This window comes from Piliocolobus tephrosceles, chromosome 16 (genome assembly GCF_002776525.5).
Source record: "Piliocolobus tephrosceles isolate RC106 chromosome 16, ASM277652v3, whole genome shotgun sequence".
In the NCBI taxonomy this organism is placed as follows: Eukaryota; Metazoa; Chordata; class Mammalia; order Primates; family Cercopithecidae; genus Piliocolobus; species Piliocolobus tephrosceles.
The window spans coordinates 783,739-811,184 of record NC_045449.1 but is presented as its reverse complement, the minus strand read 5'-3'; the positions used below and the strand labels follow the sequence as shown (position 1 = coordinate 811,184).

At 58.9% G+C, this 27,446-nt stretch overlaps 1 protein-coding gene across 3 annotated transcripts in view; it reads left to right on the top strand.

The window, feature by feature from the left end:
- ABR (ABR activator of RhoGEF and GTPase) overlaps positions 1 to 24,917 on the top strand; it is a 244,973-nt gene extending 220,056 nt beyond the window's left edge. For all 3 annotated transcript variants that reach the window (XM_026448359.1, XM_026448360.1, XM_026448361.1), the window contains 7 exons: positions 18,161 to 18,220; positions 18,551 to 18,660; positions 19,300 to 19,439; positions 20,409 to 20,543; positions 21,485 to 21,590; positions 23,791 to 23,938; positions 24,729 to 24,917. In XM_026448359.1, coding sequence (XP_026304144.1) covers positions 18,161 to 18,220; positions 18,551 to 18,660; positions 19,300 to 19,439; positions 20,409 to 20,543; positions 21,485 to 21,590; positions 23,791 to 23,938; positions 24,729 to 24,818 — 789 coding nt within the window. In that variant the 3' untranslated portion in view covers positions 24,819 to 24,917. The remainder of the gene's footprint in view (positions 1 to 18,160; positions 18,221 to 18,550; positions 18,661 to 19,299; positions 19,440 to 20,408; positions 20,544 to 21,484; positions 21,591 to 23,790; positions 23,939 to 24,728) is intronic.
- Positions 24,918 to 27,446: the final 2,529 nt, after the last annotated feature.

Genomic DNA, 27,446 nt, shown 5'->3' with positions numbered 1-27,446 from the left:
TTGCCCGTGGCGTCCTCTGCGCCCAGCACAGACGCGGGTGGTTGCCCATGGTGTCCCCTGCCCCTGGCAGCAGAAGTCTTTTTTGGTGAGGTGCGAAGGGCCACGGTTCAAAGTGACCCCTCGAGCGGCGTCTCTGGCTGGACGTCTGTGACCCGTGTCGTTTCGGGCTTTTGAGATTCCCACACTAGAGGTCTCCTTTATCCTTAAATTTCTCACCTGAGGAGGCTTGTGAGTGCCCCTCCACAAGTGTCTGGCCCGTCACTAAGCTGGTTCTGAGGAAGGTGCCTGGGGCAGAAGTTGGGGGTGGGGAAGTGCGACCCCAGGGCAGTGAGAATCATTTGCCGGGAAGGAGGGCAGCTGTTTGTGGCCAAAATGCAGCCCCCGCCTGGCCCTGTCACCTGGTGGCCCCTCCGCTTGGCCCCTGGAGCCGCCTGGTGGTAAAGGGGTTAACGCGGGGACCCAGCGGGGACGGACTGGGGTGTGGGGCTTGTGTAAACTTCATTTCGTGGGGCGGCCTCCGTGGAGGGAGGGCGGCGGGGTCGGGAGGAGCAGCGCCCTTGCCAGGGGTGAGACCCCGAGCTGCGGAGGGGCGGGGAGGCCCTCAGCCCGGGTGCAGCGTCGGGAGGGCGGGGAGGGAGGGATGCGGAGGAGGGAGGAGGGACGAGGCGGGCGGGAGGGAGGAACCTAGGGGAGCGCGGGGAGGGAGGGGAGCGCGGGGAAAGCCGGCGGGACTAGGCGAACTAGCGGGACTGGCGGCAGGGGCTGAGCGCTCCGCGGGCGCCTTCTCTCCAGCGCCAAGTCCCGGTCCCCCGGCATGACCGACGTCCTGCCCCAGCCCGGCTGCAGCCCAAAGGCGGGGCGCGAACCCCTGGAGCTGGAGGAGTCGGGGAGCGAGCGCCCCCGCAACACCGGCTCCCGGCTCTGGGGCCGCGTGCGCAACAAGCTGCTCCGAAACAAGGTGCCCACGGGGACTGGAGGGTCCGGGGGGCTTGGGAGGCTCGCGGGGGCTGAGGGGTCTGAGGGGGCTGCGGGGGCTGCCGGGTCCCCCGCTTGCCTTTCCCGCCCCCGCCGCCTCCGTGGAGTCCCCGGGCAGAGCGGAATCTGTGCGCGTCGCTCTGAGTGGCTTGAACTTGATGGGGAACGCTTGGGGCCGTCCCCACCCAGACCCTGGCGCTCCGGTCTCTGCCCCTGTCTCGGGAGAAGGGAGGTTTCTTCTAGGCAGGTGGACTCTGCTTTCCAGGCAGGGAGCGTGAACAGGCCACGGGGAGACGCCTGCCTCTGGGTCTGCGCTGTTCAGCCTCAACCTGACCCCTGCGTTCGGCGGGAGCAGAGGAGCGCCGACCGTGTGAGGTTTCTCTGGCAGGGTTGTGCATGGGGGGATGCTGCCGGGTCTGGGGGCTCCAGGCTTCTCTTCAGGGACCATACAGCTGACTGCGGGCCCAGTGCCCGCCGGACACCAGGCGTTCAGTCGGTGTGCCAGGGGGTTCTTGACCCAGCAGGCAGCTCAGATCAAGCCGTGCCAGGGCAGACCGCCGGTGCCCCTGCAGCCCCAGACCTGAGTTGGGATTAAAATCTGAGATAGAAGCCGACTGTCCTGCAGCTGGGCAGGCTGCCTCGGGGCTGGCTTGGGGCCCTGGCGTCGGGCATCTGAGGAAGAGCCAGACCCAGCGCCCAGCACACAGGAAGTGCTCGATAGCTGTAGATCAAATCTGGTCCCAGGGTGCCAGTCCCGGCTGGCCAGGGCTGGGCCCATCCCTCAAGAGAGCCACAAGGGAGGGCTCGGCCAGTCCGCAGTGGAGATCTGAGATCCCCTGAGGCTCACAGGACCCTCTCTGCAGGCTCTTATTGCCAGCCGGCATTGGGGCTCCTGGCATTGGCCAGGACGAAGTGATCTTGGGCTCGTTTTGTTTCAACTCCTGCCGTGGGGCGTACTTGACCTCCCGGAGGTGACATCAGCCCTGGAAAGTGCTGGGCAGGGCAGCAACTTGAGCTGTCCTGCACTGGCCCCTGTGTCACCTTCAGCCTCCCTGAGGACTAGGCTAGCAGAGCTCTGCTGGCCCCAGCTGCTGCCAGAGCCCCTCTGCTGAGGCAGCTGTCTGTGCCCGACAGCATGGACTCATCCCCTCCCCAGCCCCTGCTGAGGCCAGCAGACACCAGCCCAGAGCTCACTATCCATCCCCAAACCTGAGTTGGCAAGAAACTGACCTGGCAGGTTCCGGGTCCAGTGCCAGCCAAACAGGGCGCTTCCAGTTTACCTGCCCCTTTGCGGAGGCGCCTGATGGGCAGAGGGTCCCAGACTTTCAGTTCTTTCCCTGTGCATTTGTGGCCGCAGAACTGAGAAGCCCCTTCAGAATTCCTCAGCTGGGTTTGCCCCGGCGGTGTCTGGTGGCTCCGTGTCTGATGGGGATCTCTGGGCGGGGACGGCGGCCAGGCAGACACCGGGCTGCTGAGCTGCCGAGCGGGTTGGCGTCAGTGTAGCTCAGGGTGGCCCTGGTCCTGGACTATTCTGTGTGACGAGCGATTCAGTCCTCTCACCGTGCTGTGTGCACAGTGTGTCCGTGTCATGGAAACAGGGGTCAGTGCTGTGGCGGACCGGGGGACGTCTGCCCTGTGCTTCCCACCTTGCTGTGCGCAGGCCAGCGGGTGAGCAGCAGGGTCGGGGGGCCGGGCCTGCCAGCCTCTTCCTTTCTGTCCTCAGCCACATTAACCTGGTGTTTTCCCGCACTAGCTTCACAGTTGGGCCTGGGGCTGGGATTAGGCTGTTTTGTTTCAGTGGGGTAAGGGAAGGGCACCTGGTACTGCTTAGCCTGGCAGGAGGGGGTTGCCTCATTAATTCCTCGTTAACTTTGCCTTGAGTGATGTTGCGGGTGCGAGAAACACCCGTGGGCCTCCGGCTTCCACGGACCTGAAGATTCATGAAAGGCTAGAGGCAGGGGTGTGACTCATCCAGGGCTGGGACTGAAGAGTCTGTTCAGATAGAAAGGTCTCGTTAGAACTGAGCCTTTAAATAGTGCAGGGCCTCTGGTTTCTGGGGGAGAGGAGGCAGGGACACTCACGGAGGCTCCTTTGGGTGCCAGTGGGGGTCCCCAGGTTGGGCCGTTCTTGTGCCCAGAGGAGAGAGTTCAGGGGCCGAAGCCTCGTTCCAGCCCGACTTGGCAGTCAGCTTGTTGTGCGAGCGTTTAGACGGGAGACACGTGGCATCGTGGGTTCAGCCAGGGCTGTCGTTATTGAACTTGGCATTTCTACTTTTCTTTCCTTTCCTTTTTTTTTTTTTTTTTTGCCTCAAATCACACTCAAGTAGACCAGGCCTGGTGCCTTGCTCTCCCTCCCATCCTTCCCTCTTCTGGATTCTTGGTTGAGCTTTGGAGGGGAAGGGGCTGAAGGAGGAACCCCCCCTCATCCCCACAGCATCCCCTTGTGGGAGCCGTGAGGAGGCTCAGAGGGCCTGAAGGGAGGCTGGTCCAGAAGCACTTGTCCGTGGGGGAAGTTGAGCCTTTATGTAGCAACAAGGCCAAGATGCTCCTGACCCGGACCAGGCCAGATGCTGGCTGGGGGTGGGGACTCAGGCTGAGCTGGCAGGGTCTGAGGAGGACATTGAGAGCAGCTTCAGGTGACCTTGTCCCTGCCTCGAGGCACAGCCATGTGGGTCTGAGAATTCCCTACCTCCCAAGAGCTCCTCTTAAGCTGGACGCTGGCACTGCTGAGTCCCACAGGGAGCCCGGTGTTCTGTGGTGGGAGCTGCTGCCTTTGCTTCAGAGAGGATCAGAGGTGTTACCCGAGGAAGGACGGGGTGGAGAGTCCCTGTGGGCCATTCGGGGAAGCTTCAGGCTCATGATGGTCTTAGAAGAAGGTCCCTTTCTTGGATCACCGGAGGTCAAGAGTTTGAGACCAGCCTGGCCAACATGGCGAAACCCCGTCTCAACTAAAAATGCAAAAATTAGCCGAGTGTGGTGCCAGGTCCCTGTAATCCCAGCACTTTGGGAGGCCAAGGTGGGTGGATTACCTGAGGTCAGGAGCTCGAGACCAGCCTGGCCAACATGGTGAAACCCTGTGTCTGCTAAAAGTACAATAAAAGAAAAAAAATTAACCGGCCATGGAGGCAGGTACCTGTAATCCCAGTTGCTTGGGAGGCTGAGGCAGGAGAATCGCTTGAACCTGGGAGGCGGAGGTTGCAGTGAGCCGAGATCGCCCCACTGCACTGCAGCCTGGATGACAGAGCGAGACTCAGTCTCGGGGGTGGAGAAAAACAGGGTCCTTTCTTTGTCAGCTTGGTCACCACCGCAGGACAAACCCACCCCTCTCAGAGCCTGTTGTTTATTCCTTCCTGACGGCACCAGGTGTGCAGACCACGTGCACGCCCCAGAGGTTCACTCTGCCACTCACTTGGCCATCGAGGGTACACAGGTGCTGGGTACAAGATACAGATTTATCTTGGGCTCATTTACTTTTTTTATAATCCAGTCTGGGCGTTGGAAAAGATCTTGCGGTCTTCTGCAATAGAAGTCTGGCCTGGCCCAGCTGCCCACCGCCCTTCCTTGTTTTCTACTGGGAAGAAGGCTTCATCGTGTGTCTTTGTTCACACACCCCCCCCTGTAGTGACCCCTCAGCCACAGACAGGGGTCTACAGTGGTGCCTCCCCCGAGAGCTGGAGGCCCCTGCACCAGCCCATTTCTTCCTGGGCCTCTGTGTGGGTCCTGACTGCAGCCAGGCTGACTGGCAGGTTGGCAGTGGGGTCGGGTGAGCCTCCCTCATTTCCACAGCACTTACCCACCCCCGAGGGGGGAGACCTCACTGCTGGAGCCTCATGGGTACTCTCCTGAGCTGTCTGCCAGGCCGGCTCCCAAGAGGCCTGCCTGAGTCCACAGAGCAGGAACCCTGGACTCTGAGAATCCGATGAAGTTTCTGGAGGCCGCCCAGACGCAGAGCCACGGCCATGCACATCCTGTGTGTGACTTCAGACGGGGCTGTGGACACCAAGGCGGGAACCCTGCTCTGAGTGAACTTGGCAAGGTGCTGCTTCTTGGTACCTGGGGAGGGTAGAAGGGCGCTGGTCCTCCCCAGCCTCCCTGCAGTCCACAGACAGCTTGGCCAGCCAGCGGTGCTGGGCGTGGTGCCCCAGCTTTTGGATGGCTCTGGACCAGGGAGAGGAGAACATGCCAGCCGAGGGAGTTCCTCAAAGGCTGAAGCTGCCTGAGCGCAGTGTTGCCGTAGTACCCAGAGGCACTGAGGCCCCAGACATTTGGGAAGGAGCCCAGAAGCCTGCAGGTGTGGGTTTGGGGGAGCTGCCAGGTGTCACAGGGTATTGATGCTGGAAGGACCTGGCCCATGGCTGAGTGGCCTCGCCGACTGCCCAGGTGGTTGGGAACTGGTCGACAGGTGCTATTTTTTGGCCTCCTTTCCCCTGTGAAATCATGCTGGGGCAGGAAGATGTTTGTGTCCTGATGGCCCCCTGGCACCTTTGAGGAACGGACAGTCCCCTGTGCCTGTGACCTGCCTGCCCCACCCTGGGGAGAAACCCAGCCTCAGCCCTGAATCCAGTGAGCTGTAGACCCTTGGCCCTCCAGGATGGGCCCTAGAGAGGCGGGAAGGGCCCGTGGAGCTGCTGTTGGGCTTCTGCAGAGAGGCCAGGAGGCCCCAGGATCCCCATGGCCCCGCTTCAAGACAGTGGAACTAGCCGGGTGCGGTGGCTCAAGCCTGTAATCCCAGCACTTTGGGAGGCCGAGACGGGTGGATCACGAGGTCAGGAGATCGAGACCATCCTGGCTAACATGGTGAAACCCCGTCTCTACTAAAAATACAAAAACTAGCTGGGCAAGGTGGCGGGCGCCTGTAGTCTCAGCTACTCGGGAGGCTGAGGCAGGAGAATGGCGTAAACCCGGGAGGCGGAGCTTGCAGTGAGCTGAGATCCGGCCACTGCACTCCAGTCCGGGCGACAGAGCGAGACTCCGCCTCAAAAAAAAAAAAAAAAAAAAAAAAAAAAAAAAAAGACAGTGGAACTAGCTCCTGAGCCGGAATCTGGAGGGATTTCTATCCTGAACCGTGACCGCAGCCGGGGCTGGTACCGACGGGCACAGCCAGAGCCGTAACATCCGCAGCACCCTTCCCATCCGATGCCTGGACGCCGTGGCTGTGCTCGGGGAGGCCTCCGGGGTCCCCAGCCCTCAGGCTCCTGTGGCACAAGGTGCCAGAGAAGACAGGGCGCCAGGCTGGTGGGAGTCGCGGTTTTCCATTTTTCTTGTCTTGGTCTGCTACTTAACTGCTGTGTGCCCGTGAGTACCTCCCTTTACCTCTCTGGTTCTCTGGTGTCAGCTCAGTGAAGGAGCAGAACAGGGTGATCTCCTAGAATCCAGTTCATGTGATGATCTTGGCCATGTCTCAAGATTCCTAGTCCTAAACCTTAAACCCTGAGAGTCTGTCACAGGGCTGCCCCTGGGCCAACGCCAGCCATTCAGTGAACACAGGAGCAGGGGGTTTAGTGGGAACGCAGGGCTTCCGGACCCCTGTCCTGAAGCAACCCTGGCAGAGAGCCATTGTCACCTCCTTCCCCCGGGCCCCAGGTGGTTCCTCTGGCCTGTGAGTGTTGCTGGAGCACCTCCCACGTGCTGGGCCTGCAGGAACTAGGGACACAGGCGCCCGAGACAGACAAGACCCGGTCTGCAGGAAGAGTCCGTCAGCAAGGGAGATCCTTGCAGGTCAGATGAGTGCTATGAAGAAAATAAACACAACTGGGTAACACAGTAGAGAGTGACGGGGGGACGCCTGGCTTGAAATGACCACTTTTGAACGAAGATTTAAATGACGAGAAGAATTCAGCCGTAAAAAACCTGGGGACGGTGCATTTCAGGCCAAAGAACCAGCAAGGGGCACACCCCGAGACAGGTGTGTTCAGAGGCAGAAGGAAGCGGCGGGGACAGTGTAGGGCATCACGCAGGGTCAGGGGACGGCAGCCAGGCCATGTGGGGCCCTGTGGTTCAGGACAGGGAGCTCGGCCTTTAATCCGAATGCGGTGGGAAGCCACGGGGAGTTGAGCACAGTTTTGTGGCGATGGTATATTTTGTGGCGATGGTATGTTTTGTGGCGATGATATGTTTTGAACATGTACTGAGTATGAGGCATCATTCTTAGCCTGTGACGCAAGTGAGGTGACGCCTACGAGGTGCTGTCATTATCCACACTGTTTTATTTGTTTGTTTGTTTGGGTTCTTTGTTGTTGTTGTTGTTTTGAGACAGAGTCTTGTTCTGTTGCCAGGGCTGGAGGGCAATAGCGCAATCTCGGCTCATTGCAACCTCTGGCTCCTGAGTTCAAGCGATTCTCTTGCCTCAGCCTCCTGAGTAGCTGGGATGACAGGCACCCACCACCATGCCCGGCTGATTTTTGTATTTTTAGTAGAGACTAGGTTTCACCATGTTGGCCAGGCTGGTCTCAAACTCCTGACCTCAGGCGATCCGCCTGCCTTGGCTTCCCAAAGTGCTGGGATCACAGGCATGAGCCACTGCGCCAGGCCTAAATGTGTTTTGGATTTCTACATTTTTAATGTTTTGTTTTTTTAGAGGGAGTCTCACTCTCTCGCCCAGGCTGGAGTGCAGTGGCACCATCTCGGCTCACTGCTGCCTCCATCTCCTGAATTTAAGCAGTCCTCCCACCTCAGCCTCCCAGGTACCTGGGTCTACAGGCATGTACCAACATGACTGGCTAATTTTTGTATTTTTTTCTAAAGACGAGGTTTCACCATGTTGCGCAGGCTGATGGTGAACTTCTGGCTTCAGTGGATCCACCTGCCTCAGCCTCCCACAGTGCTGGATTACAGGCAGGAGCCACCGTACCTGGCTCAGACTGTTATATATGAGGAATGAGGCTCAGAGAGTGACCCAGATCAGGTCACATGAGTGGCTTAACCGAGGGGCAGCACTCAGACCCAGCAGCTCAGCCCCAGCGCAAGCTCTCACCCGTGGTGTCCTGCTTTCTGTGGCCGCTTGAGGTTGGGCTACATGCCCTGAATGGAGGTGTCTGGAGATGCTGGGCTCCTGCCCATCAGGCATCAGTGTGGTGCCCAGCCTGGCATGCCGTGCATAGCAGCAGGCACAGCAGTTCTTCATGATGACACCACTGAACGTGAGACTTGGAGCAAGGCAAGGCCTGGGAGGGGCCGCTCAGAGCCGGCCTGGGCTCTGGAATTGCTGGTGACCCTCATGTCCCCAGGAGTAAGCTCCACGCCCACCTGGCCTGGGCAGGGAGGGTGAAGCCGGTTTCAGAGAAGGCTGTTGATGCTCTTTTTTTTTTTTTTTTTGAGATGGAGTCTCGCTCTGTCACCCAGGTTGGAGTACAATGGCACAATCTTGGCTCACTGCAACCTCTGCCTCCCGGGTTCAAGCAATTCTCCTGCCTCAGCCTCCCGAGTAGCTGGGATTACAGGTGTGCGCCACCACGCCCGGCTAATTTTGTATTTTCAGTAGAGACAGGGTTTCTCCACGTTGGTCAGGCTGGTCTCGAACTCCTGACCTCAGGTGATCTGTCTGCCTTGGCCTCCCACAGTGCTGGGATTACAGGAGTGAGCCACTGCGCCCCGCCCTGTTGATGCTTCTTAACCACTCCAGGTCCAGCGTGAAGCTTTGGAGCCCGTGGAGGTCTGACATGTCCTCGGCCTTCCCATGGCCGCCAGCGTGAATCTTCGTGGTCAGGACTGCAAAAGGCCTTTCATCTTGGACTTTGACCTCTGAGGGAGCCCCTTTACTTTCAGGACGGGCTGCTGAGGCCGCCTCTGTGTTGCTTTCGCCCTGGCCTGTTCCTTTTCTCAAGAGAGCCCCACTGCCCCTGCCCTTGCTACCCTGGCATCCCCGACCTGCCCCGGGCTGGGGCAGGGCCCGCTTCCTGGTTGGTATTTGCAGCCCAGTTCGGAGCTGAACCCTCCAGGCTGCTTGTGTAGGGCGGCAGTGGTGGGGTAGGCTGGCCCCGAGGAAGACAGAGCCCCAGGCTGCTGGGGGAGATGTGCCTGGCTTTGGGGCCACCAAGAGCAGCCCAGGTTTGGGTTTTTTCTGCTTCTCCTCAAGGTCAGCCATGCCCAGCCTGGGGGCTAAAAGCGAAGTGGGTACTGGGGCAGGCAGAGGTGCTGGAGGGGCGCCAGGAAAGGCAGAGGTCCTGGAGTGGACGTGGGGCAGGCAGAGGCGCTGGAGTGGACGCTGGCGAAGGCAGGTTGCTGCAGGTGCTGAGAGGCTAACCTGGCTTCAACAAAAGCCTCGTTCAGAGCTGCTAAACCCCTTCCTTCCATGAGGCTCAGGGAACTTCGATGTTCTGGGGTGTCGGAGGGGAGGCAAGCCGAGGCCCTGTAGCTGGCCTGGGTATGGCAGGCGGCCACACCTTGGCTGCAGGGCACCTTGGCTGCAAGGGAGCCTGGCTGGCCCTGCAGGGTGAGGGCTGGAGAGGCGGAGCCTGCCTGGCCTAGCATGGGGATGCCAGGCCATGGGAAGATGTGGGGAGAGTTTCTGGAGCCCGACCCGGTGTCCCCCACCCAGCTGCTGAGCTGGAAGCCAGGGGTAGGTCACGGCAGCCCCTCCCTCTCTGCCCTGCCTCTCTCCGAGTCTCTCGGAGCAGCCACGTTGACGGAATCCTCCGGCGCCTCCTCGAGGGAGGAGAACCAGGCTTTTGGCAGCTCCCGTCTCCCCCGTTGCCAGCTTGCCAGCCCTGCCGTGCCTCTCACGCCTGTGGTCTGCCCCAATGACAGGCCGGCTTCGGTGTCCCAAGGGGACCCAGCCCTGAGTGTGGGGCTGCCCTTGGGGGAGGGCAGGGGAAAGCCAGCCCGGGCTGCCACCGTGGCCGCTGGCCTGGGAGCCCCAGGAAACGTGCCCACCCTCAGACCTGATGTCTGGCTCAGGGCCTCGGTTCCACAGCCCCTCCAGGGCAGGCGTGAAATGCCACAGCTCAACCTTCCACGTGGTTCCCTGTCCGGGGGCCTCTTTCACTGAGGTCCTTTGGGAGTCATTTTCTTTTCTTTTTGTTTTTGAGACAGAGTCTTGCTCTGTTGCCCAGGCTGGAGGGCAGTTGCACTATCTTGGCTCAATGCACCCTCTGCCTCCCGGGTTCAAGCGATTTCTGGCTAATTTTGTATTTTTAGTAGAGACAGGGTTTCGCCATGTTGGCCAGGCTGCTCTCGAACTCCTGACCTCTAGTGATCTGCCCGCCTTGGCCTCCCACAGTGCTGGGATCACAGGCGTGAGCCACCGCGCCCGGCGGGGATATTTTTCTAGCATTCCTGTCCCACCTTTCACGAGGAGCAGATTCACCACCTTTGCTGTAAAGAAGCACTGTTTTTTCCCCCCAAGACAAAGTCTTGCTGTCACCCAGGCTGGAGTGCAGTGGCGCCATCATGGCTCACTGCAACCTCCGGCTCCCAGGTTCACGCCATTCTCCTGCCCCAGCCTCCCAAGTAGCTGGGATTACAGGTGCCTGCCTCCACGCCTGGCTAATATTTGTATTTTTAGTAGAGACGGGATTTCACCATGTTTGCCAGGCTGGTCTCGAACTCCTGACCTCAGGCGAGGCCCGCCTCGGCCTCCCAAAGTGCTGGGATTACAGGCGTGAGCCACTGCACTTGGCCGAAGAGGCACTTTTTTTTATGAACCTCTGCAACCCGCTCTGAGGGAAGCCCTCCCACCTTCTGGGATGCCGGGGCTCAGAGGGCGGAGGGTAGAGGAGCGCCAGCTGTGAGAGGAAGGGCAGGGTTGTGCCCAGGAAGCAGGGCTCCTCGGGGGGTTGGCTCTGGGCGGTGGGAGTGACTGAGTGGGCTCCTGAGGGAAGCGGCTTTCAGGAAGGAGGTGGAGGTCTGGGAGCCCTTGGGGCCCTGGCGAATGTGGTCTTCAGGTTCCCATCGTCCAGTGAGTCCCTGAATCACATCCTGAGTGACGTCCACTGAAGGCCGCTCGGGACCTCTGCCTCCTTCTCCACTGAGACCCCCCGTGGCCAGTTCTAAGTTCCACCTGCCTTGGGCAGGGCCCCTCACTGTGGATTAAAGGGCTCTGGGTGAGGGCTTGTGGGAGGGGAGGTGGCGGAAACCCACCAAAGACCTTGGCGCGAGCTGCCTGCTGGATTGGAGAGCGTGGCCGGCAGGCAGGGCACCGGGTTGGAATGGGGCCTGCACCACCTCCGAGGGAGTAGGAGTGGAGATCGGAGGGAGCCCGCCCCTGAATCCAAGCATGGGCGCTGGCTGGGAGCAGCCCTCCAGGCAGTGGCGGGAGAAATAGGGTCACCTGCCCCAGGGGGTGAGAGGTGGGCCAGGGGGAAGGGTTGAGACCCTCAGGGGCATCCCCAGGGATGTTCCTGAAACTCAGCTCTGGAGGACACTCAGGTGTGCGCAGAGCACCCTCTGTCCTGGAACCCTGAATCCTCTCCCCGCTGCGAGGCCACTTTGCTGATTCCTGCCCCAAACGTGAAGTCATTTCAGTCCAGAAAGGCGAGGCGACCTCCACCAGCCACCTCTGGGATTTTTGGTGGAGAATCCACGCCCACCTTCAGGTCTTCACTCCTGTCCCTCGGAGGTGACGGAGCCCCACTTCAACCTGGTGCCCCTGCCTGCTGGGTTTTTATCGCAGGGGACCCGGTGGTCTCCTGGACATGAGTCCGCAGGGTCAGCGTTTCTCTTTGGGAGAGGTCTGAAGGCGCAGTCATGATTTGACCATGGCTGAGTGCCCAGATAAAAAGAAAATAGTTGGCCAGACGTGGCGGCTCACGCCTGGAGTCCCAGCACTTTGGGAGGCTGCGGTGGGCGGATCACCTGTGATTAGGAGTTGGAGACCAGCCTGGCTAACATGGTGAAACCCCGTCTCTACTAAAAATACAAAAATTAGCCAGGTGTGGTGGTGGGCGTCTGTAGTCCCAGCTACTCTGGAGGCTGAGGCAGGAGAATCGCTCGAACCCAGAGGTGGAAGTTGCAGTGAGCCAAGATCGCACCACTGCACTCCAGCCTGGGCAACAGAGTGAGACTCCATCTCAAAAAAAAAAAAAAAGAAAATAGTTGAGCTGCTCTCAGTGACCGTGTGCGGCCCAGTCATCCGTGCCCGGCCCACTTGTCTGCCCCGGCCCAGTCGTCCGCCCCTGGCTGAGTTGTCTGCCCCTTGCCCGGCCGTCTGCCCCTGGCCCACTCATCCACCCCTAAGCCATCCACCCCTGGCTCACTCGTCTGCCCCTGGCCCAGTCGTTCGTCCGCCCTTTGGCTCCATGATGTTTTGCAGCCTGTTTCTGTCTCCTGCCTGTGGCCCACCTTGGGGAGGCCCCAGTGCTCATGTGCCCTTGGTGGTCGTCCCAGCCTAGCCCTTCACAAGCTCCCTCTGTCTCCCTGCTTCAGGTGATCGGATGTCCCCCAGGTACCTGCTCCCCTGGGCCCACGGATGGCACATGGTGACTGCTCACCCTCTGGTCCCAGGGGCCAGCCCCTCCACCCGGTGCTAATCTCATCAGGAAACGGCAGAGTCCACGTTTCCCAGGAGTTATAAATAGCCGGTGCAGTTTCGGGCAGCAGCGTTTCTCTGGAAAATGTACCCTGTCCCTCTCCCTCCCTCCCTCTATGTTTAAATGATATCCTGAAATAGACTTGGTTTCTGGAGGCTGATGGCCTCCCGGGAGACAGAGTGTCGTTGTCAGGGTGCCGTGGGGCCAGGCAGGCCTCTCTGAGTGGGTACCAGGGCCACTCCTGCAGCAGGCACCGGGAAGATGGCCGGGGTTCAGGGGTTGGCAGCTTAGGAAAGTGCCCGTGACCCAGGCCTGGCCTCAGAAGGGGCTAGAGGGTGTAAGACAGCAGCAGGTATAGCCTGGGAGGCTACCGAGGGGCAGATCTCAGCGGAGCAGGAAGGCAGAGAGGACCCAAAGGTTCCCACAGTGACCTGGGGCTCTCCGAGAAGGCTCTCTGGAGGAAGTGAGGCAAGAACTGGCCTCAGCATCAGGAGTTGCAGTCCTGGGTCAGATGCTCCCAGGAGAACACAGGGTTGAACCTGGCGGCTGGAGCGGAAGTGACGGGCGTGAGGCGGTGGGAGGGCTGTACTGGAGGTGCCCTCCCAGCACCCAGGTCTTGCCCACCAGGTCGGGACACACACCGCGAGGCCCGACGTCGCCTTTCTGAGGAAGCTACAGCAGCTGCCAGTCATGGAGTTCACAGGTTCTGCAGTCTCAGCAGAGAGGATGCTGGGGGCCTTGATTTTGAACCCCAGCTCTCCCTTCCTAGATGTTCGCTGGGTAAATTCCTCTCTCTCGTTAAGCCGCAGCGTCCTCATCTGTGAGATGGGAGCAGCCATGAGAGCTTAAACCGCACACGTTTGCTATGATGATGAACGGAGATGCTGTGTGTAGAGGATTCGTCAGTGTCAGCCTTGCAGGAAAGGCTCAAGATATGTCCGTAGCTCTCACTCTTTTCCGTAACAACCCTGTGAGGCAGGTGTGGACGCCTCCACGAGGAAATCGAAGTTCACGGAGGTGAAAGGCCTTGCCCGAGTGCACACGGTTGAACGGAAGACTCGGATCAGCCTGCCTCTGAATGCTGCACAGCCCCCCCACCAGGCTGTGTCCAGGTCCCCCCTGAGACTCGGGAAGGACCCTTGGCTCAGCGTCCTGCAGAAGCTGCCAGGAAGCGCCCCGTCGTGGGAAGCTGGGGCCGAGGAGGGGCTCTGGGTGAATCCAACCAGGTGCCGTGGAATTGGCCTGAGGCTTATGCTGATGTGTGGAGAGACCTGCTTCCGGAAGGGGTGGTCTCAAAACATCAAACTGTGCCCCACAAATACGTAAAACTTTAATGTGCCAGTTAAAGAATGAGAACCCGCACAGTGGTGCACGCCTATACTGCCAGCTCTTCAGGAGGCCGAGGCAGGAGGGTCACTCGAGCCCAGGACAGCACAGCAGCCTGGATGGCATAGCGAGACCGTATCTCTAAATAAATACAGGCCGGGCGCAGTGGCTCACACCTGTCATCCCAGCACTTTGGGAGGCTGAGGTGGGCAGACCGCCTGAGGTCAGGAGTTCAGGACCAGCCTGGGCAACATGGTGAAACTCCATCTCTACTAAAAATACAAAAATTGGCCAGGCGTGGTGGCTTACACCTGTAATCCCAGCACTTTGGGAGGCCAAGGTGGGTGGATCATTTGAGGTCAGGAGTTTGCAACCAGCCCGGCCAACGTGGCGAAACCCTGTCTCTACTAAAAAATACAAAAATTAGTCAAGTGTGGTGGTGTGCGCCTATAGTCCCAGCTACTTGGGAGGCTGAGGCAGAAGAATTGGTTGAACCTGAGGTTGCAGTGAGCCAAGATCGCGCCATTGCACTCCAGCCTGGGCAACAAGAGCAAAGCTCGATCTCAAAAAAGAAAGAAATGGAAGAGGGCATGGCCGTTCCAGAATGTTTCTCTTAAGGGTAGCATCTCAGTCGACAAAGAGCATTTGATCCCTCCACGCTGTGTGGCCACTGCTGGGGGACAGAGCTGGGGACAGACCCAGGCCCAGCCCCGTGTCCAGATGAGATGAAGGAACTACGAAGGACAGCCTGTGTGGTCCAGGAGGGTTTGCAAAGAACAAAAGCAGCTTAGAGGGGACAGAGGTTTCGGGAAAGCGAGGCCAGAGTTGGGGCTTCCTTTGAGACCCTGTAGGACCCTTGCCTCCAGCCGGGCAGGTTGCGGCCTCACACTTCCCGTGTGTGACGAGGTGCTCGTTGCAGTGGTTCTCCCTGAGGGGCGCTGGGTTCTCTGCACACGCCTGACTTTTTCTGTCTCCTGGGTTCCATCCTTCCTCTGGGCAGGGAACAGCCAAAGACAGGGCCTGGGCCACAGCTGGCCCCAAATGCAGGGCTCAGGGCAAACCAAGTGCAGACCCAGACCCCGTCGGAGGCTTGGGTACCACCTGCCCCCAGCCAGTGTGTGGGTGATAGAAGATGTGGGAAGGACCTACATCGAGCGGCAGGAAGCCCAAGGCTGACCCAGATCCAGTTTCCCTTCCGTGATGACAGTGGCCTGTTATAGCAGCAGTGTTGAAACCGTGGCACGCACACACCTCAGAGTGCACAGAGGCGTTCTGAGGGTGACGTGGGCAGGAGAGTTTTAAGGAAATCAGTTTGCAGATCCTCAGCTGCCACACAGGTGCTGTTGCCAGAAAGCCATCTGCCCGAGAGCCGGCATCTCGCCATCCTGTCCTCTGCAGAAGAGAGGCCCGAGGCTCGCTGTGGGGGCTGGGCCCAGGGTGCCCAGGCCTCCTAGGTGGGGAACAGAGGGGCTTTTAGAAATGTTGGGGTAGTGGCCAGGTACAGCGGGTCACACCGTAATCCCAGCACTTTGGGAGGCTGAGGCGGGCAGATCACTTGAGGTCAGCAGCTCAAGACCAGCCTGGCCAACATGGTGAAACCCCATCTCCACTACATATACAAAATTAGCCAGGCGTGGTGGTGGCGCCTGTAATCCCAGCTACTCAGGAGGCTGAGGCAGGAGAATCGCTTGAACCCGGGAGGCTGAGGTTGCAATGAGGTAAGACTGCACCACTGCACTCCAGCCTGGGAGACAGAGCAAGACTCTCTAAAAAAAATAGAAAAAAAAAAAATGTTGGGGTTGGTGCTCAGAAAGTAAAAGACTCTAGTGGCTGCTTACAACTTTTCAAAAGTCAGCTGGTATCCAGTTCTTTGCCTTCCACAAAACTGATGGAGGACCTAATTTTCAACTGAGAGATCATTTCAAGTAATTTTCAGTAATAGATATATATGCGATTTAAGGCGTATAGCATGGAAAGAGGTTAAAGAATGGTGTAACACGGCTGTAATAAGACTCTTTTTGACCTCATCTATTTCTTTATGTGAACAGAATGTTTCATTGTTCACATCTTTTTTGTTCATTTTAGAGACATGGTCCTACCTTGCCCAGGTTGGTCTCGAACTCCTGGGCTCAAGCGATCCTGTAGCTGGAAGCCACTGCACCTGCATGTTTTACAACAAAACCAGAAACATGAACAGAATTGATGCTGAACCTCATTTCACTCTAGCAAAAAATAACATATGGATACGTGAACTAAAACAAAAAATGTTCTGCCCATCTCATTGAGAGAGAGTTCCACCAGAAAGTTACTTTGCTACTTAATATTTATGAAAATGTATAATGAGGCCGGGCGCGGTGGTTCACGGCTGTAATCCCAGCACTTTGGGAGGCTGAGGCAGGTGAATCACCTGAGGTCAGGAGTTCGAGATCATCCTGACCGACATGGAGAAACCCTGTCTCTGCTAAAAAGACAAAAAAATTAGCCAGGTGTGGTGGCGGGCGCCTGTAATTCCAGCTACTCGGGAGGCTGAGGCAGGAGAATCGCTTGAACCCGGGAGGCGGAGGTTGCCGTGAGCCGAGATCATGCCATTGCACTTCAGCCTGGGCAACAAGAGCGAAATTCTGTCTCAAAAAAGTAAATGTATAATGTATAGGCTTATTTTATTTTATTATTATTATTTTTTGAGACGGTCTCACTCTGCCGCCCAGGCTGGAGTGCAGTGGTTCGATCTTGGCTCACTGCAACCTCCACCTCCCGGGTTCAAGCGATTCTCCCGTCTCAGCCTCCCAAGTAGTAGGTTGGACTACACTGCCTGCCACCACACCAGGCTAATTATTGTACTTTTAGTAGAGACAGAGTTTTGCCATGTTGGCCAGACTGGTCTCGAATTCCTGAGCTCAGGTGATCCACCCACCTCAGCCTCCCAAAATGCTGGGATTACAGGCGTGAGCCAGCGTGTCTGGCTGTCTTTTTGATTGTCTACTGCCAATCATGGTACTAACTAATCCTGAATATATTTTGAATATTTGGAACCTTGTGATCTCTGGAAATTTTTGTTTTCAATGTATACAGATTTTTTTGTGGAAGGAAAATATAACGGTGAATAAAGGACTTGAAAATATAAAAATACAAACTAGGACAACATTCTTTAGGAGAAATGGAATAGAAACAAATTCAAGGAGAGAAGATCCAGGAGCTCTGTGAGGGAAAGAAGAGCTTGTTCGTGTAGTTTTTCTTTTTTTTTTTTTTTGAGACAGAGTCTTGCTCTGTCGCCCAGGCTGGAGTGCAGTGGCCGGATCTCAGCTCACTGCAAGCTCCACCTCCTGGGTTCACGCCATTCTCCTGCCTCAGCTTCCCGAGAAGCTGAGATTACAGGCCCCCTCCACCATGCCGGCTAATTTTTTGTATTTTTAGTAGAGATGGGGTTTCACTGTGTTAGCCAGGATGGTCTCGATCTCCTGACCTCGTGATCCGCCCGCCTTGGCCTCCCAAAGTGCTGGGATGACAGGTGTGAGCCACTGCACCTGGCCTCGGGTAGTTTTTGAATGGAGGAGTGCGGGTATCACGTCACTGGGGTATTTAGATCCCACTGAATCCATGGGAAGGAACAATATAACACTTTTATTTTAGGATGGCAATATTGACATGATTCTGGAAATCATACTCTTTGCAACTATTTAAACTTGGAAACATTCAGATGTTGACTTAAGAATGTGCCAGGGTGCATATTTGCTCAGAATTAGTTCACAGGTGCATAGGCAGGCAGGCTCGAAGGCCCCCGAGTTACAGAAACAGAATGGGGAACAGTCCTGTGTGAGGGGTGCCTGTGACCTCCCCTGACCCAGGGAGGGTCTGCACCTGCCTGGGCTTCGACCCAAGTTGTCTCCCTGAATCTTCACAGCAATACCAGGGAGGCAGATTCTGTTGCTGGTTCCTGTGTGCAGATGGAAAAACTGAGGCTTAGTGAGTTTAAAACTCGCCGGGATTCAAACCCAGGCAGCCTCCTGAGCATGGGCTCCTGACTCTTGGATAGGCCGGTTCCCTCCTGATGGGCTCCAGCACCTCCTAATCAGGTGCTTACCTTTTGCGCACCTCAGTTTCTACATCTGTGAAATGGGGTAATAATACGCATATCCCGGGCTGGCAGTCACGAGTGGGTAAGGTGTCAGGCAGGAGTGCCTAACAGGGTGTGCCCCGCCTCCCTCTCGGTGGCCACAGGGGTCTGGGGGCTGGGGCCCCCCGAAGGGTTGATTTCTGGGTAGACATCAGCTTATCCCAGCTGCTCACTTCGCCTTCCTGACTGTGTCGCTGGCCCTGAGCAGTGCTGACCTACGGGGAGAGCTCTGGCTTGGCCTCCGAGCAGGCATCTCTCTCACCCGCATTCTCTCTCTGCAGCTGGACCCACAAACTGTGGAGACCAAGAACTGGCACACGGACGTGATTGAGATGAACGGGGTGAGCCGGGGATGGGAGCGATCCACGGGGTGAGCCGGGGGTGGGAACGATCCACGGGGTAAGCCGGGAGCTGGAACAGCTGTGCAGCGGGTGGGCAGCCCGGCCCTCTGGCTGCTCCTGGGGCTGCTGTGCCGCCTGGGCCTCCCCGCAGCCCAGCCCCCTCTCCCCTCCTGCCCACACCCTGCCCGCCGCTGTCCTGCAGGTGTTGAGGGAGCCCTGGGTGTGAGCCAGCCCTCGTGTGCATTCTTGGGGAGGCGACCCCTGTGTTTTGGGGGCATCCTCGGGCACTCACGCCCTGGGTAACTTGTACCTGCCTCACCCCCCAACCAGATCAAAGTGGAATTTTCCATGAAATTCACCAGCCGAGATATGAGCCTGAAGAGGACCCCGTCCAAAAAGCAGACCGGTGTCTTCGGCGTGAAGATCAGTGTGGTGACCAAGTAGGTGCTGCCTCCGGTCTCCCAGTCCTGGAGTCGGTGCCCCGGTCCCCACCAACCTGGGCCCCGGGCCCTCCCCACCTAGGCCCATCCTGGCACCTAATCAGTCGCTTTAGAAGCATGTGAGCCGGCACTGAAACGCTGGAGGGTGTCTTGTGAGATCCCAGATCGTCTGCTCCTCGTAATAAGCGGGAAGCTCTGTCAGCTGGGGGCCCACTCTTGGGCTCGGCACCAACAGGGACTGGCTGCCCCTCCAGAAAGGGCACGCATCCCCCAGTTCATCGCCACCCCAGCCCCTTGTCTCAGGCCTGACCCACCTCCTTGTGTGGGCTGCCTGCCGGGCCTCCTACAAGCGTCTGAATCTGGGGGGCATTCTTTCCCTAGTCTCGGCCTTACCTTCCCAAGTTCCCAAGCCTTCTCCTGGCCACGTCCTTCGCTGCCCCTCCGCAGGCGGGCCAGGGTGGGCAGGGTGGGGTGCGGTGGCCTCTTTCTCTGCTCTTTTCTTGCCCTCCCCGCCCCCCTGCCCCAGCTCTCCATTCCAAATGCTAGAAGCTCTCCAGGGGGCGGGTGTGCTGGGTGGGGGTTGCTACAGGAGAGGTGTCATGGGGGCCGCCCTCCACCCATCCTCACGCCCCACCCCAGGCGGGAACGCTCCAAGGTGCCCTACATCGTCCGGCAGTGCGTGGAGGAGGTGGAGAAGAGGGGCATCGAGGAGGTTGGCATCTACCGGATATCAGGTGTGGCCACGGACATCCAGGCGCTCAAGGCCGTCTTCGATGCCAGTGAGTCTGGAAGGCCCAGCCGGGGTGGGCGCAGGCTGGTGGGATGGACAGGAGAGCTCGGGAGAACCAGGAGCCTTCCTGGAGAGGAGCCTTGGTCTGCTTCAGAGTCCCTGTGGCAAGTGCTTTTTCTGCGTTTTCTCATTTATTCCCCTCCCTGCGAATCTCTTGTCCGTGGCTGCGGGTAAGGAACTGCAGGAACTCACAAGGGCCAACTTGCTTGCCCAGGATGACCCAACTTGTAGGTTTTGGTTCTGGACTTAAACTCAGATCTCACTCCAGAGTCTGCGTGGCTGGCTTTCTTGCTAGTTCCTGGGTGCCTAGTGAATCACAGGGAAAGAGCTTTGAGCCTGCACCTGCTGTCTCCAGGGCCCCAAGTCCCCTCCGGGGCAGCACTGCCTCTGCAAAGTCCACTATGGTGAGGCCTGACCTTTCTGGTTTCCCCTTCCTGCTTCTGCTGGTTCATGCTGCAGCAACCACATACCCAACTGTCAAGAAACCTGCACTGACCAGGCAGGATGAATCTGTAGGGAGCCTGGAGCGCAGGACGGGGTGGAGCCTGGGAACTTGCTGCCCTTGGCTCCTCTGTGCAGCCTAGAAACTGAGGCTTTGTGGGAACGTGCTTTTACATGTCAAAAGTGTGCAGTGCCTTCCAGAGAGGGGCTTAGCGATGGGGAGGTTCCAGTTGGAAGGCAGGTGCAGGCCACACGGTATGAATGTGGCTCTGAACTCTGGGTGATGAATTTCACTCCCCAGACACCCTCTCCCGAGCAGCCACAGCAGATGGCCCCAGGCTGTCTCCCTGTTCCCCCGACCCCGACCCAGATACCTGTGGACACTCTGTACGTCCTGCCTTTCCAGGGGAGACCAGAACCAGAGATGGAGTGGGTGGGGGCTCTCAGGATGCGTGGGGGCGTGGAACAGGGCCGCCGGCCCAGCTAAGGCTGCCTGACCTTGGCCCCACTCCTGCAGATAACAAGGACATCCTGCTGATGCTCAGCGACATGGACATCAATGCCATCGCCGGCACGCTCAAGCTCTACTTCCGGGAACTGCCCGAGCCCCTCCTCACGGACCGACTCTACCCAGCCTTCATGGAGGGCATCGGTGAGGCCCTGAGGGCTCCTAGGGCTGGGCTGGGCCGGACTGAGCCAGGACTCCCTGCCCAGAGAAGTAATCAGCAGGAGACATATCTGTGGCTTCCTTTGCTGGCTGACCTTTCCAGTGCACTGGGGCCTGTGGCTGAGGGGCCCGAGGGTGAGGTGAGGCCTGCTAGGACCTGCTGCAGACACTGGGCCCTTTCTGGCCCGCCTCTTGTCCCTGATGTCCCCACGGGCAGCCCCCTCTGCTTCCTATTTGGACATTGGCCTCTTGCTTGCAAGCTCGAGCATCCAGGGAAGACTGCCCTGAGGCGAGTGGCCAGAAGCTGGCATCCCAGAGCCAAGGAGGAGGCTGGTTCAAGCCAGAGGGTACTTGAGACTGGTTGTGCTGAGCCTTCCAGCGAGACCACACACGGTCCCGTCACCTCTGCTGAGGGCCCGGCCAGCCGGCCTTCTGCCTCCACCCACCTAGGCCAAACGCAGCCCCAAGCGCATCCCTTCAACCTTTTCTCCTGGGGCAGACCAGAGCTTCAGCCCCCCAGCGGAAGGTTGCTCACACCCACACGCCAGCAGCAGAGAGGGCTGAGAAAGAGAATCCACCACTGGCAGGATATGTCCCTGCTGGCTTCATCTTTAGCCACACAGACCAGGGGGTGTCCTGTTAGGAGACCCGGGATGCCCCAGCACCCAGACCCATGCAGTCGGCTGCAGGAAGGGGGTCTGCTCCCACCAGCCGGCCTCCTGGCTGAGTTACCAGTCATGGTGAGGCCTCCTGGAGGAAGCAGCTGCTAATAGCCCACCCAGACACGAGGCCCTCCCCTGTGGGATCTGCTCCCCAAACGCCTGGAAGCCTGGGGTCTCCTGCAGGGGCCCACAGCCTCGTGACCACAGGGGCTCGGGTGGGGAGCCCCTGGAGCTGAACGCCGCACTGGCCCTTCTCTCCCACAGCCCTGTCAGACCCTGCTGCCAAGGAAAACTGCATGATGCACCTGCTCCGCTCCCTGCCCGACCCCAACCTCATCACCTTCCTCTTCCTGCTGGAACACTTGAAAAGGTAACAGGGAGGGCCCCGACCCCACCTCCTCAGTCCCTCCTCGTGGGCGCTGGCCTCTGTTGGGCTGTCTGTAGGGGGTGAAAGTTTGCTTTCCAAGTTCTTGCACTCACGTTTTTCTGTGTTGAGAAATATTTGGGTCCCATAACGAGCAGTAACGTCAAATATTGACCACAGAACGCTCAGGACTACAGGCAGGTTTTATAATCCGTGGGTCGTGACCTACCAGTGGTTCACTGACTCCATTCATCCTTCTGTAAGTAAATGGAGAACAGGGAGTATTAGGACTGTAGACAGGTTTTACAATCAGTGAGTCCTGACCTACTGGTGGTTCATTTAACCAGTGTAGCCTTTCCAAATGAAGTGGGGAACGGAGAGCAGTAGGGTACACTGCAAGCCTTGAGTGCAGGTGCTGCTGTTCAGTTACCTGGAGGCGTGTGGACTGTTACAACGCGCTGTATTGTGGGCCACAGTCAAAACAGGTGAAATGCGCTGGTCTTGGCTCACACCTCACTTGACGTAGGGAAACTGAGTCCCCACACCAGGTGGAGACTTGCTTGGGTTAGTAGCAGATCTGTCCTTAGAGCCCTCAACATCCAGATCCTAAATTCAGACCCTTCTTGCCCTCCCACCACCCTTTCTAGACAGGTCCAACCAAGAGTGGCTCAAGTTGGTTGTACCCATAGCAAAGTTCAGAACTGAAAGCGGCCCTGAAGAGGTCCTCAGGCTTGTGTGGGGAGGTGGTCCCTGGGCGTCCCTTTAACCCACCTGCACACCAGGACCAGGGAGCCCCTCAGACTGCTCCGCGGCACAGTTCTCCCTGAGCTCAGCCCCAACTCAGGGCCAGGCCCCTGCTGCAGCTCAGCCAGGCCAGGCTCGGGAGAGCCAGCGGAGACCTGGGCGCACCCGGGGCTGGTGTCTTGTTTTTCCCATCATGAAACATTTTTCCTTTGGTTTGGCCAGGACTAGAGCCCTGACCAATTCCGAAAGCGTTTGGCAAGCCTTGTGGGGAGGAGTGGGAAGGGAAAATTCACTCGGCTTCTACCCTGGGAACTGGGCACAGTCTGTTCCCACATCTGGGCCCCTGGCTGGGCTGTGTGCACGCGTGTGGTGAGGGGCTGGCCCCGCTGCACGGCTGCCCGTTGGCATCGCAGTGTTTGTTTGCCTGTTTCCAAAGCAGGCGCGGCCACAGCTCCTGCCTGGAGGGTGGGAATGATGGTATGGAGAGGGGTGACAGGCGCTGCTTAGGCTGGGTGGGTCTCAGCCCAGAAACATTTTCTGAGACTGAAGGAGAACCAGAGCCCCTCTGATGTGTTTGCTGACCCTGGGCTTGCCTGGACACCAGCCCTGATGGCAGCTCCTGCTGTTACCCCAGGGAAGCTCGCAGAGCATCTGGCCTGTTGAGCAAGGGAAGCAGGGGGGGATCCGGAGGGAGGACAGCCCTGGGTCCCACGAGGCAGACGGAGAGGCATAGGAGGCAGCCCTGGGTCCCACGAGACAGACCCTTCCGGAAAGGCATGGGGGCAGTCCCTGGCTCATCTGGAAGTAGAGTTGCTCCTGGCCCAGCACAGCTGGCAGAGCCGCAGGTCTAGCTAACGACTCCTGCTGGGCTCCAGGCCTTGCCTTCGTTTCTCCCCTGGCTCACCCAGCTTGACTCTTCTTTTGGACCACTTAGCACAGGAGTAAGTGACGGAGTGGTTAAGAGCATAGGTCCTGGAGGCAGCCACCTGCGTTCAAATCCCAGCTCTACCACTTGCTAGCTGTGTGACCTTGGGCAAGTCACTTACCCCCTCCTTACTTGGGTTTCTTCATCTAAACAATGGGGATAATGATAATCGTATTCACCTCAAAGGACTGCCTGGACTGTGAGCTGTTACAGGGAAAGTGTTTAGAGCAGCACTTGGTCTCAGGCAAGGGAGCTGGAGTTGGCCTCTGTGGGCTCCCTGGCTCTGGCAGTTCACCGTCAGTTCGGGGGGTGCCCAGCAGCTGGAGATGTTAGCACAGAACCCGGCACATGGCTGGGGCCCTGCTCTCCTGGATGAGTCCCCTTCCCCCGGGGGAGGTCCCCACTCCTAGGAGAGGGAGATGGTGACCCCCGTCAGGACTCCTTCAGGAGCTCCTACAGCGAAGGCCAAGTGTCCCGGAGCTCCGCGTGGCTGCGGGGAAAGGGCTTCTTTCTTCCCCGAAATCTTCTCCTTTTTAGGGTTGCCGAGAAGGAGCCCATCAACAAAATGTCACTTCACAACCTGGCTACCGTGTTTGGACCCACGTTACTGAGACCCTCGGAAGTGGAGAGCAAAGCACACGTCACCTCGGCTGCTGACATCTGGTCCCATGACGTCATGGCGCAGGTACCGCGGCCCCCCAGCACCGTCCAGGCCCGTGGCTGGCGGAGGGCGACTCTGGTCCCATGACGTCATAGCGCAGGTACCCCCCAGCACCGCCCAGGCCCGTGGCTGGCGGAGGGCGACTCTGGTCCCATGACGTCGTAGCGCAGGTACCCCGGCCCCCCAGCACCGCCCAGGCCCGTGGCTGGCGGAGGGCGAGAGAAGCCCCCTCAGGAGGACAGAGAACAGCTCAGAGTCTGCATGCCTCTTCCCTCGTGGGAAGCTGGGTTGATGGGCCATGGGGTGTCACCAGGGAGGCAGGACTGCAGACACTTCTGCCCCTCCCAGGCCAAAACAGATGCGTGAACCTAGACCAGGGCCCAGAGAATGTCTGTCCCAGATACCGGCTGCGTTCTCGGGAGGGCCGTGGTCCCAGAAAGCAAGCCCGGGGGTGGGGGAGTTGCTGGGTCCTTGTCCCCACACGTGGAAGCTCTGAGGTTGCTTCTAAGGGCAGGAGGCCTCCCTGGGATTCCTGCAAGACCCACAGCAGGGGCCAGACTGTGGCCGCCTCAGGACAGAGCGGAAGCCTATGGCCAGGTTGGGGAAGCGGCCCCAGGCCCCCTCAACCCTCTGCCCTGTAGCGCCTTCCACGGCTGCAGAAAGGCCAACAGACCTGGACTGCCCAGGAAGGGGAGGTGGCCGGAGCCAGTCTAGGGAGTGGGAGGGGCAACACAGGCTGGAGCCAGCAAGGACCACGTCTTCTCGCACGGCCAAGGACGGGGAGCCCAGCCTCTGCCTTCCTGTCTCCCCACAGGTCCAGGTCCTCCTCTACTACCTGCAGCACCCCCCCATTTCCTTCGCAGAACTCAAGCGGAACACACTGTACTTCTCTACCGACGTGTAGCCCGAGGCAGGGTGGCTGCGGGGAGGGGGTGGAGCCAGCCCCTCCAGCCCGGGGCCCAACCCAGACTTGAAAGACTGCAATAGCAAACTCCCAAACCCAGCACTCCAGACTCGAGGGAAGCCAGCTTCCAAGAACTGGAATGCGTCCGTCTTTTGTGCCACCTTGTACAGAGCCGGCTGCCCAGCCCCAGCCTCACCACCGCATCCCACCTCCTGCCCTCTGTACCTCTCGTTGTGTCTGATGCTGCGTGCCGTTCGGGAATTGTTTTATGTACACTTGTCATGCAGAAAAGGTAGCGACCGGCCCGGCGTGGGCACACAGACAGCCCGCTTTGTTCTTTCATTTCCTCCAGCACTTGCTTTCCTCCTGAGTCCAGCCCAAGGCCTTTTATTTTGCGCTGTGTAACTGCTGCCAGCTTCTCTCTTGGCCCTGCTCCCAGATGGCGGTCTCCTGGCAGCCTCCCCTGTCTTCCTCCACCCGCTCTTCCTTCCCGGCCTGCCTGCGTGCATGTGCACCCTCCGTCTTCGCTCCATCACCTTGAAAGCTCTGAAGAGGCCCCGGCTGGCGGGGACAGCGGTGGCCTGTTTGGTGCTGCCGTTTGCCGCTGCCGGCCTCTCCTCGACCTCCGCCTTTGGGAGCACACCTGCTTTGCCTTGCTGCCTGTGCAAATGCTGGACAAGGAGATACACTCACACGCGTCCGCAGCTTAGCACAGAGCTGGAGCACCCATTTCTGGAATTTTCCGTTTGGGAATCTCCACTTCTGGGGTTTACCTGTTCAGCCTCCTGCCTATCAGTGAGGCATCTCTGACTGTTTCTTCTATTGCTTTTCAGTTCCCTTCTCTGCTGTTCTATTTCCTTTGAGTGTAAAGACTCACAAGTGACCTGCTGTTGAGATAGCCAGAGGGTCAGGAGAGAATGGGGGAGTCAGTCAGCCTGCTGAGAAAACACCACGGGCTGAAGTGGGGAGGAATGCACAAGCAGCGCTGGGTGTCCCGGGTCTCAGGCGGGGACGGGCTGAACGGGGGAGGAACGCACACGCAGCGTGTCCCGGGTCGCGGGCGGGGCAGCTCTTAGGAGCGAGTTGTGGGGGCTTTTCAAGTGGGGCCAGGCTTCCTGGAGGGTGACTGATGTGGCTGAAGCAGGTGTCCAGGCAGGCAGGCAGGCTGCAGCCAGGTCCCTGGTACCGCGGGACCTCGTGGTACTCCTGCCTGAGATTTTACACTCTCTCCACAGCCAAGCACTGCCACGGGTCCTTCAGGACCTGGGAAGGAAAGGCACAGGCCCGCAGTGGCCAGCCATTGTGGTGCCACCCCAGCTTCTGGACGCAGCCTTTTGGGTAAACGCTGGGAACTCCAGAAGTTGTGGGGAGAGTGGGGAATCAGACAGCTGCCTCTCGGGGCTGGGTTCTGCTGGGGCCTCCTTATTGGTGCTGTAGGCACCCGCCAGGGAGGGACCCGAAGCTTCCATTCCCAACTTGGAGACTTACTAGGAAGGAGTGAGGTGTGCTCCCACCGCAGTTTCCCACACGAGCTGTGGCTGCCAGCCTCGGGCCATCAGCCTAAGAGAGCAGACTCAGCTCCAGGGGCTTGAGTTACAGCCACAGTTAAGCTGCTGGCTCTTCTGTGTGGCAGAGCGTCGTTTCTGGGCCCTCAGGACTGGGGAGCTCAGTTCCCATTCTTGTGCTCAGGGCTGAGTCTTAAAGAAGGGTGTGCTAGCCCTAACGCTGTAGCACTTGCTCAGTGAGGGGCGGAGCCCTTTTTGATCCCATTTACTCCTGTTGCCTTGGGCAGAACAGTAAATATTCTGTGCACGGAGGAGACGTGCCCAAGAGGAAGGAAGTCCTGACCATCAGCTGCCTGTAAGGAGCCCGTGCTCCCTGGGACAGGCAGCGAACTTGAGTCTAAAGACCCAGCGCCTGGCCCTTCCTGAGGTCCCTGCCTGGCATCCGAGTGTCGGTGTGTGGCACAGAAGGCTCCTGCTTGCTTCCAAAGCGATGGACAGGAAGGGGCAGAGTGAGTCACGGCCCAGACTGGGCACCTTCGCATCTCAGCCTCAGGGAGCCCCACGGCCCCAAGCTTGCTGAGGCAATATGAGAACAGGCTACGGGAAGGCTGCAAAGGCTCAGAAACGTAGAGGCTCATATTTATAAATCTCACCCCCAGAGCGGGGAGGGTCAGGTGCCAGACCTGGACTAAACTGCACCCAGCAAACACCCAGCGGGGTCTCCTGTGAGCCAGGGACCGTGCAGGCCGGAACCTCCAGTCACTGTGCCCAGCAGGAGGCAGGAGCCAGGGACCCTGCAGCCCGGGACCTCCAGTCACTGCACCTGGCAGGAGGCAGGAGCCAGGGACCGTGCAAGCTGGGACCTCCAGTCACTGTGCCCAGCAGGAGGCAGGAGCCAGGGACCGTGCAGCCCGGGACCGGCAGTCACTGCACCTGGCAGGAGTCAGGAGCCAGTGACCGTGCAGGCTGGGACCTCCAGTCACTGTGCCCAGCAGGAGGCAGGAGCCAGGGACCGTGCAGCCCGGGACCGGCAGTCACTGCACCTGGCAGGAGTCAGGAGCCAGTGACCGTGCAGGCTGGGACCTCCAGTCACTGTGCCCAGCAGGAGGCAGGAGCCAGGGAC